Raw genomic sequence first — 10419 nt, forward strand, 5'->3', positions numbered from 1 at the left:
GTAAACAAATAACCTTTTATTTAGCACCTGGGGTCGACTTTCTGTAGAGAAATTTTATGGAAATAAGATCATGAAGCAAATCGTAAAACAAGATTATTTTGCAATTTTTCTCAAAAGTTGTGCACATCAAATTACACACAGGACGCTTTTTGGTTAAATTTTTCAATCATAATTGAAAATTTTTTACCTGGATCACTGCGCCTGCTACGATAAATCTTTGTTCCAGAGATTGCAAGATTCATGTTCATTAATGACTTCGAGCCGGATTGAACCATCGTGGAATTTTCTTTCGACACTTTTCATTTTCTCATTTTCTTTGCAACCAGGCAAGCATTGAGTGAATGGGATAAAGAGATCATTTAAATCAACCTTTGTATATTCACTGTGCAGATTAAAACGAGGTTGTCGATGCTTGCAATAGTTATTACATGTTCTCACGTTTGGTGGATTGTATTTTACTTTTGTTGTAAATTCTGTTTCGTTAACTGTAAACACAAAAGGAAAGGCGTTTCAAATTTAGATCTCAGTTTAAATTTTAATTAAATACAGAAGTCCTTACTTTCGTTTGAAGATAGAGACTTGTGTAGACTAAAGTTCAAAGCTGTTAAGGTCTTTTTCCAGTAACAAGAAATGTGATTATATACAACATATTTATAAAATTTTGTGTAGTTTTTTAAATCAGGAACGACAATCTCGACTTCTGTCAATGTCATAGGTTGGGGCCAACATAATCGACATGTAGGAACATTATCTTTATCGATGACACATCGTTGAACTTTAACATAATATGGCTCCCTGTCCTTGGGAATGTCAGTGAAGTTTTCATTATAAATTGAGACAACTTCTTGCTCGAGGACTATAAATATAGAAAATGAATATTAACGTTAACTTTTTTTCATCGTGATTGAAATAATTACTTGTTTTTGAACCTGGTTTATCGATAGTAGCCCTTTTCTTTGGTTTACTATGCACATTCTTGCTCATGAACACCACACATATTATGCATGTATATATAAAGTTGTTAAAGACACCTAAAGAAGACAAAGATTGTTTTTCAGAAAATTCATTATTTAATGCTCATTATTACACACGTGAACTGCTCATTTTATGAAGCATTTATTTTATCGTGAAAAAGTACAAGGGGTGTTGGGTTATGGTGTATTGTGTTTCAGTAAATCACTCAATTATATTATTAACAAAATAAATTCATTAATCGTAGAATTATGTCATCAAAATAATTTGTCAACACTAATGAAAGTATCTTTAACTGTCCTATTTATAAGAAATTCATTAAATAAGTTTTTTGAAGACTAAATTTACGCATTTCCTCCATCATTAATAAACATGCATTGCTCACCCATTTCTTCTGTTTTTACAAGCGGATTTCTCAAAGATATCTTGTACAATGTCAGGTGTATTGTCTCTCTTATAATTCACAACTTAGCTTCGCTTTTTTAAATGATGAGTTCTGAAAAGTCTTTTTATACTCTCTAATTTCAATAGCATGGTTTTATAAACCTCAAAAATTTAAGATTTTAACCACAATTGAGTTTGAAATTAGTCTTCAAAGACATCCTATATTTTGATAAGTACTATGAATATATTTGAACGGAATGTCATTCATATGTAATCATTATGTAGGTACTCTCATTAAATTGTTTATTTACTATACAATCAATGTTTATTCATCCCTGAACCATTGAAGATGACTCATCAAATCTATGTAATCAACCAGTTTTATATTGAAGTATTTTATGTCGTTATTAACTTATAAACTGGCACTTGAAATGTTAAGATTTCTTACTCTTAAACCATTGTTTGCTTCACTTAATTAAGTTACTGTAAAATTCAAATCATAAAGAAGAATCTGAAAGCGTGGGCCCATAGCATAATTATTTTCTCATTATTCTCTCATATTCTGCACTATGGTCAGGCTGGCCTATCCTCTCAACTTGCTTAAAAAGTATATATTTACACTGTTAATCATGTCTCTCAATTAAACGATCCTACGTCGGCACATTATATTTTGACGTAAACATTACTGAATTATCAATTTATCATGTTTTGTGAGTAATATGTAATGGGAAGAATTTACAGGTAGAATGAATTGTCGAAATGCCAAGTTACATAGCTATTTAATTGAGATGTAATTGTTGATTTGCTGCTGGCAAATTCCGGGGTAAATTTTTCTTTTTGATTGTTTTTATATAGCCGGGCAACAAAGATATGTCAAATTGTTTACGTGACTATATTTTTAAAATAGGAAGAGCAAACACGCATTGTAGCGCTTGTTGTAGATTTTGATAATTTTTGTTTGTCATGGATTATGGTGTGCTACGGTGGCTATATATCCAGTTAACTATTTGCATGTTACAAAATTTTAAAGCTACATTTATATCATTTTTTTTCATTACTACAGCTAAATACGATTGGATATGTATTTATTTTTTGACAATAGTGCATTCTTTGTTCAAAAGATGAACTCCATGACTTGTTTGAGAACATAAAATTATTTGATAGCTATATAGAATTGCAAATTAGTTAGTTACTATAAAAAAAACAACTCGTTTGTTTTTGGAAATAAGTAATAAGTAATTCAGGCAGCTCATTGCTCTCAAATTATTGCAAAGTCAGCTTTGACGCACTTTAATTCCAATGATGTTGTAGGGAAATCACATTTCAGAAATCTATTACTGTGTATATAGCCTGTACGGAAAGAGTTTAAAGTGACTGCACAATATTGCAAAGTCAGATTTGAATTGAGGCAATTGCATGAGTTCCAATGACGTTTTAGGGAAATTACATTTTTTTTATAAAACAAAGACTTTATTGTGGTCACGAACTTTAATTTTGCTGTGATTAACATATTTGTCATGGTGAACGACAATTTAAGTAGTTCTTAAGAACTGTAGAAAACTGAAATGAAGATAGTTATGAAATTATGGTGAAGTCTGCCGAAATGCATCGTGTCATTTTAATTTTATGTAATATCCTCATTTTGGTGTTCAACAGTTCTTTGAAGAACTACTCAATTGTCAATCACCACGACAAATACGCTAGTCACAGCAATAATTAAAATATTTTCTTAAATTGAAGACAAAAGACAGCAAAGCAAAGCATTTGAGCTCTTGCAAACGACAAAGTGACAATCTGTTAACTGTTAAGCGGTAGCCTAGCCATCTCAAGAGTTGCATGGTCATGCTCTGTAAGTTTTTTAACACGATATCATTGTTGGTTTCCTAATGGATATTGTTTTTACAGTAAGCAAACACCAAAATACGTACATAGCTGTGAAGGACTTACTGCGGTTAACCTGTTATAAACGCGACCCAAAAGTTAACGTCAGTAAGTCAATGTCGTTAATTCTTTCATGCTATCTTTGGGTCTTGCTCTGTCAGTTGTTCAGTGTTGATTTATTTACAACTTATTCAATATATACAATCAAATACTACATATTAGCATCGTTTTGTAATATGATAATTAGTTATTATATTATCGATGTACGCCGGTGGCCATTATTACACAAATAATATTCCGGTTATACATCTTCATATTTTTCCATTGTTAAAGCGATTGTTTCTGTTTGTATGCAGCGGTTAAAATATTAACTTCTTGCACAACTCTTTTCGTAGTTTAAGGGATTTTTGAGACCGAAAGCAAACTGAGACTGCAGGATATTTTTACTCATATATAAATCGTGTATAATATTAAACAATCACTGTCGGGCACCGTAAGATATTATTTACCACTATGTGGTTAAGCTTGTGCATACGACCTGGTTTTCATGTCTGTTCATAAGCATTTGATATTCATTTTGTCGTTTGCCGAAGAATAGACTGAGTAGTCTCCTTTTAACCGCTTGCTGTCAAAAGTCTCCTTTTGACCGCTTGCTGTCAAAAGAAGTTTTGTATTTTACTAAAATAAAGTTTTCTATGTAACTAATCAGATCTACACATAAATACTCGATGGGTTTTCCCTTTTTAATGTTTCGATATCATTGCTTATTTTAGTTATTTATTGCAGTATGTCTTTGATATGCATTGACCTGTACATTACAGACAATGAAAATAATATATTCGCCCACAACTGCTGTCATGCTGGTTTATTATAAGGACACATATTGGTTGCTTTGTGTTTCGTGAGCGACTATGGTATTCCCATTCAGTAATTCAAACCATATTAGGAGCTAAATTTGTCTCAGGCATTATAGAAATGCTTTGAAATGATAGTTTAGCTTTACTCGTAAAATATTTTAAATTTAGAATGTTTTCGTCCAAGATTTCGTGTGAACGATCGGCACCAACTTTACCATAAAGCCTAGTTCACATATAGTTGTAATTGTTGTAATTCGATTGGTGATGAACGTTTGCAGCAATTACAACTATAAGTAAACGCGCGTTGTCATTGTTGTAATTGTTGTAATTTAATCCCAGACAAATCGAGAGCTGTTCAAGAAGTTGAACTTGTCGAACTCTTACAACATTTACAACATAAGAAATTTACACGTGAACGATTATCGGTGATGGCAATTTATCTTTACTTTCGAATTCTTGTACGATAAATGATCAAATTTGATACTCGTAAGTATCACCTGAATTACAACAACTAAAACTATTTATGAATAGGTAGTGTTGTAAATCATTTGTATTGTATAAAATAAGTTGGAATCCGAATGTATAAAATCATTTGAAATGTATGAAATCAGTTGGAATTTATCAAATCAGTTGGAGTGTATCAAATCGGTTGGAATGTATCGCTGATGAAATTACAGCAATTACAATTGTATGCGAAGTACTTTTAGATAGGCGATGACGAAATTGTCTGTACTGACTCATGCTCTAACTACACCTATGCGCGTTTAATGTCATATGCTATATCTTGCCAAAAGGTTTTTTTGCTCGAATTTGTACTCACAAAGGCAACTGGGCTAAACAGACAAGTATTTTAGTAGAATCGTCAAATTTTACTCTAAACCAAGACGAATTTGTTGTTATATCTTCCCGAGATACTCTTTTGCTGTAGATGCAAATTTTGTATTGTTATGTGTATGTATACTTTCGTATTTACTTATCTGATGAGATATTGTGTAAATGTGTACGTAATATTAGTCATTGAAAATAAAGACTTTATAACACTTTGTAAAATAGGTATTTTTATACAATACGTACATTGTTAGTCACGCACTCATTACAGCAAATGACGTTTTTTGCGTCATTGTTTCAATATCTCTTTGTATAGAGAGTATTTGTAATAACGTCATCCTTGTCTGCACGGCGGAAAACGTCTATGTATGTTGAATTTCCAAATATTTTTTGCCGACAAAATTTGTTTTTAAATCATAAGCGGACTCAGCGTTCGGCAAAATAAAGTTATATAGCTCAATTCGATTTTATATTCGAAAAATACGTTCAAAAACACTATTGGTTTGAAATTTCTAATGAATATAAGTTTACCAATGCACTTGCATCTAAAATGTTTGTAAACTTGTAAATATATTGTAAAAGGAGCTGCAGTAATTTATTTTTTGACGTACCCCGGTCCGGCACTGTTTTTATTAATAGCAAGCTAACTTGATTAGATCTTATGACGTATATTAATTATCATTCAGTATTGCATGAGATCAGAGCTCCGCCCTACTGTGAGATAATTTTTGTCAGTTTTTTTTGTATGATTTTAAATTCATATGCTCCATTTTTATTATTTTAAAAAAGTATTCGCTGAAGAAATCATTATATTTACCAATCTATAAACTACCGATAATTTTACAACAACTATAGTTTTGACTCACCCATTGCTTTTCTTTTTCCAATATGAGCGAGCGAACGATTTCTCACAATAATTTTGATTTTCTTTGGTTTGCTATTTTTTGAAAGTCTTCAGCTGTTCTTGTATGTGCAGCCGAGTACAAAGTATGAATGAATCTCCAAGTGTTGCTTCTATTTATTTGCTCTACTTTTTGCTACCTGGAATTTTCCAGTTTGTTCAAAAGGAGTGAAAGTTCTTCCTTGCCTCCGAAATGCGCTGTCAGAATAAGGATGATGTGTTTTTATGTGCTAACCGCAAGTTAGTTTCGACGGAAATTTTCATGTTTTTGAAAGCATTCAGTCCAAAACATAAAATCTTTTCGAAGAACGTGTATTGCTACCTGAGTTTTTTCATTACAGAAATATATTATTTACTCAAGCTTCATTCACAGCATGTTCATGTAATTTGTTACATTTTGTTTTTTTAAATAGTGGTTGGTGGTATAGTGGTTAATGGTGTATAGTACCTGGTGTTATTACTATGGGGAAAGGCATTGTGTCTATATAAAGAAATCTGTCTGTGCAAATATCTTTATTTTATTTTAAAACCCTTTTATTCTTAACTTGTAATCATTTGAAAATGCCGTGGCAAGTCAAGTAAAATTGACCATTAGCTCTAAATAGTTTTTTAAAAGACGGTTCGTTTCGTTGTAATCATACATTATTTTATGATGTAGCTACTGATCTGTTTTTCATTAGATTCGATAATTATGTTAAAATCTTGGAGTACATATGTTTGGTGTACAACATTATATCATACATTATCATACATGATATGCGCTAGGCAAGTTAATTGAGGTTATCTTTAGTCACGTTTTAGTTAGTATTGTGACGTTAACTAAACAATGAAAATGGTTGCTTATGTGCATGTAATTATTTATCATAACAGTTCGGTTTCGCATTGTGGTTTTACTATTGTGGTCAGTTTCGAATTATTTTTTGCTAAGTAACGTGAATGTGAACTAAAAACTAGAATTTTTCATCCACAATATCGAAAATGTGATTGTTAAATGAAAGCGATTTAGCTTGATGTTTTGCCAATAAGTTTGAAGAATTCTCCATGCAAACAATCGAGGTTCAAAACATTTTACTTAAATCTTTAACTAACTTTGGAGTAATTCCTCAGTCAATGATACCTGAAACTAAATTACTTTTTATTGGAAATTTAGGGGGGGTAATGTGACGGGGGGCGGATTTAGGGTGATGGACGAAGCGGCGGCGCGCCCTTCCCCTTTGCCGGAAAAGTACCCAACAAAGAAATATATGATGTAGAATAAAATTGTTATTAAGGAATGTGTTAGTTTGCTTTGAGATTGAGGAAGTAATTTTCTATTGCTAACATCTCTATGTTCTCAAAGTACTACAGTCATATCGTTCGGTGCATAAATGTTTAGATTTGAAGTTTTAATGTCAATTTAATTTCATCGATGTTGTAGGTAAAATAGATCTTAAAAATTTAATGTCAAGCACGTAGAGATTTTCAGCGAATTACGCAATGTGTTAACATAAAATGTGTTAAATTAATCTCTTGTGAAAAATTCATCGAATGTACAAACATCAAGTGTGTTAACCATAAAGTCACTTATTACAGGTGAAATTGATAAGTTTTAACTTATTGGATTGTTCTTCTACTTTTCCTCATTTCTTATTAGTTATATTTCTAAATAAATTGTTTGATAAATTTTTCCTGTTTCTTTCGACTTTGTTACGGAAATGTGACACTTGACTTAAACTTTTCCTAACTACTCTGGCAATTGTTATATAACTTTTATATTACGTATATAATGCGCATTCTAATTAGTTGCCTTGATATTTTGCCAAATGCCATGCGCATAATGTATACTACCCACGTATATTTGATGTTTTCAAGGACATCTAAATAAGACAAAAAGTCTTGCATTAAAGAAATATATATCCATCAAAACACAAGAATTAAAATTGATGTCATTTGACAAAGTCGTCGCTATCAACGAAATTAGTTGATGCTGTAGTTCTCAATATAAATATTAGAGCCCAACAAATAATTTTAAACATAGTCATAAACAATTTGGTTTTATGAAATTTATTAAAAGAGTGACGTTTCGTCTTTACTCAAGACATCTTCAGACTAATTAGGTGTCTTGAGTAAAATGTGTCTTGACTAATTAGGTGTCTTCAGACTAACTAGATGTCTTGAGTAAAGACGAAACGTCACTCTTTTAATAACTTTCATAAAACCAAATTGTTTATGACTATGTTTAAAATTATTTGTTGGACTCTAATATTTATATTGAGAATCCGTTTCCTGCCTGGCACTTCATTGGCAACAATATTGATGCTGTAATATTTATTTAAGTAGTACATTAAACGAGTTTTTGGAGAGTGCGTACGTAATTAATATTCTCCACGGAGGCAATAATGCAATTAAAATAAGTTAGGAAAAACACGGCAATTTTATGACCTGTGACGTAAGTGGTACGTTGCAAGCTGACGATTTCAAGCTTGTCAATTGTTTATACATCATCGGCTGCCTAGAAATCACTTAACGCTTCTTTTAGAATCGATTTATCCAAATATTTTCCTCGATTCACAGCTGTAGGCAATGTTTGTCATCACGTGTGCGATAGTCATTGATATCGCGTGTCTTCTACGTATGTATTGGTCTTAACAGGCTAATATTTTCACAATGTCGGCAAGTTTCACCAAAAAAATGACAGTTCACTAACACAAAACAGTAATAAAGTGAATGGTTGAACCCTGGGAGTATCGTAACATGTTTGTGGATGAAGATCGTCCAGGTTAGTAGAGTCCTGAGAAGGACTGTTGGTATTGATGTAGACTGACGTTTCGACAACCTTGGCGGTACTTATCTTCAGAGTCAACTTAACTCTGACTGACGTCAGCTTTTTATAATAAGCATGACAGACGTAGCTATGATTTTTCAACACGGCCATCGCGAAAGTAATGGTAAGGGTGATTACTGTCGACGTTTCGTCTTCAACTTCAGCCGTTTTAAATTTTGAGCTAAGCTGCTAAGCCACGAGAAGGCTTTTGAGTTTTCCAATTTCTACAATTATACGTCATCATATAGCGAGGAGGAAAACGTATGAAATTTTTTGCAGACAATTTATTAGAGAATTTTTCATTCTTACTGAATTTTACGTTGTTGTTACATAATTTGTAGTACATTGCTATTTACGATTAAATGTACTGAAACTAACCAATAACAGTTGAGTGTCATTTCTTGCTTCATGAAGATATGTGCTACGTGCAACTGTTAAATTGTTAATTACTTATATTACTAACTCGTCGCCCGTGCTGACTCATCATCTCTGCTGATGGCACATCACTTCCACCGAATCAAAAAATAATTTGCATCATCTATGTAAATTTATTTCATAGATACTTACTTCAGAATATTTAATCAACATTTCGTAATGATTATTTACAGTAATCGAGAACAGTGTTCAAGAGTTGGTCTATGCAGTTTGTCGTCAAATTTACATTTGTCCTGCATAACATTTGGGAAGTTAATGCCAGGAGGGTTTGTTTCAGTTGTGAAGGTAACTTTTTATTACATACATCCTTTAAATAGACGGTAATTTGGGCATGTGAAAGAAATTTTGTACGTGATTTGAAAATGCTTTATATACGCTTAGGTACATAGTAAATTGGACGGCTATCTCTATGCGATCAAAAGAATTTATTTGAATCAGACAAGTGTTCTGTTAAATCGCAAAATTGCTCGAGAAGAGAAGTTCCTTTCTAGATTGAATCATGAAAATATTGTAAGGTAAAAAGAAATTTACTATCCAAAATAAATCAAAATTTTATAAAATAAGGTTTGAAAGCGAGGCTCAATTTAGACGATACAAATTGCCTAGCTTGTTAAAAGTTATCTTTGTAAAACTATTATAAAAAAGTAGATAATCCTTTTTTTTCATGAAGCCCATGGTTGCTTTTATTCATGATGAGAAAGTTATATTTTAAGAGGAGGCTCTCGCTCGTCACGAGAGAGTCATGAGAAAGTTACATTGTAAAAGCTAACATGTAAAAAACTTATAAACATGTTTAGAGTTGGTTTAAATTCTAAGTCAAAGAGGCAGAAGTATTTTGAGCCTTTGCAGTATCCTTGAATGTTCTAGTTTCTTTTATGAGATAAACCAAATATAAAATTCCAAAGAAAAAAAACCCGTATTCAGTCCATGCTTTCCGATACCTTCTTAAGCGTAAGGCACTAGAACGCTGCATGTTAACGTTTCGGTGGAGATTTCAGCCCCTCGCTATCCTACATGGGGATGCAAATACGTAAAAAGCTTCCGCACGTCAGACCCCAAGATCATTTGCGATAGGCCTTTCTCGGGGTACGCAGGAAGAGTGTAGAAATACCTTCGCGCTTGTGCAGATCCTATCTTGTAAAATATTGAAGTTACGACGAATTTTTGAGAGTCACTTATCAGTGTTGAAACAGGTAAGTTTTAATTGATTGGATTGTGCTTCTACTTTTTCTTCATTCGTTTTTTGTTGTATTCGAAATAAATATTTCTTTCAACTTATGTAACGTTACAACGCAACAAATAAAACTATACTTGAAAGGTCAAATTATGCCATGCATATTAGAGTTACATCAATTACT

The 10419-nt window shown here is 32.2% G+C and overlaps 1 protein-coding gene and 1 long non-coding RNA gene across 3 annotated transcripts in view; one reads left to right on the plus strand and one right to left on the minus strand.

Moving 5' to 3' along the window:
- The window catches only part of LOC124435558, a 59708-nt gene extending 53847 nt beyond the window's left edge, over positions 1–5861 (minus strand). Inside the window, exons 1-4 of one of the 2 annotated variants that reach the window (XM_046985559.1) lie at positions 5789–5861; positions 930–1031; positions 560–856; positions 194–485 (exon numbers count right to left, since the gene is read on the minus strand). In XM_046985559.1, the coding sequence (XP_046841515.1) occupies positions 205–485; positions 560–856; positions 930–1031; positions 5789–5792 (684 nt within the window). In that variant the 5' untranslated portion in view covers positions 5793–5861 and the 3' untranslated portion in view covers positions 194–204. Of the gene's footprint in view, positions 1–193; positions 486–559; positions 857–929; positions 1032–5788 lie in introns of those variants that run through there. The other variant, XM_046985557.1, reaches the window with a different exon arrangement.
- The window catches only part of LOC124435608, a 32090-nt gene extending 22220 nt beyond the window's left edge, over positions 1–9870 (plus strand). The window contains exons 2-3 of the long non-coding RNA XR_006945084.1: positions 9235–9346; positions 9443–9870. This is a non-coding gene — a long non-coding RNA (uncharacterized LOC124435608). The remainder of the gene's footprint in view (positions 1–9234; positions 9347–9442) is intronic.
- The last annotated feature ends 549 nt before the right edge of the window (positions 9871–10419 follow it).

The sequence above is a fragment of the Xenia sp. Carnegie-2017 genome, unplaced genomic scaffold (genome assembly GCF_021976095.1).
Source record: "Xenia sp. Carnegie-2017 unplaced genomic scaffold, XeniaSp_v1 HiC_scaffold_14, whole genome shotgun sequence".
Taxonomy (NCBI): Eukaryota; Metazoa; Cnidaria; class Anthozoa; order Malacalcyonacea; family Xeniidae; genus Xenia; species Xenia sp. Carnegie-2017.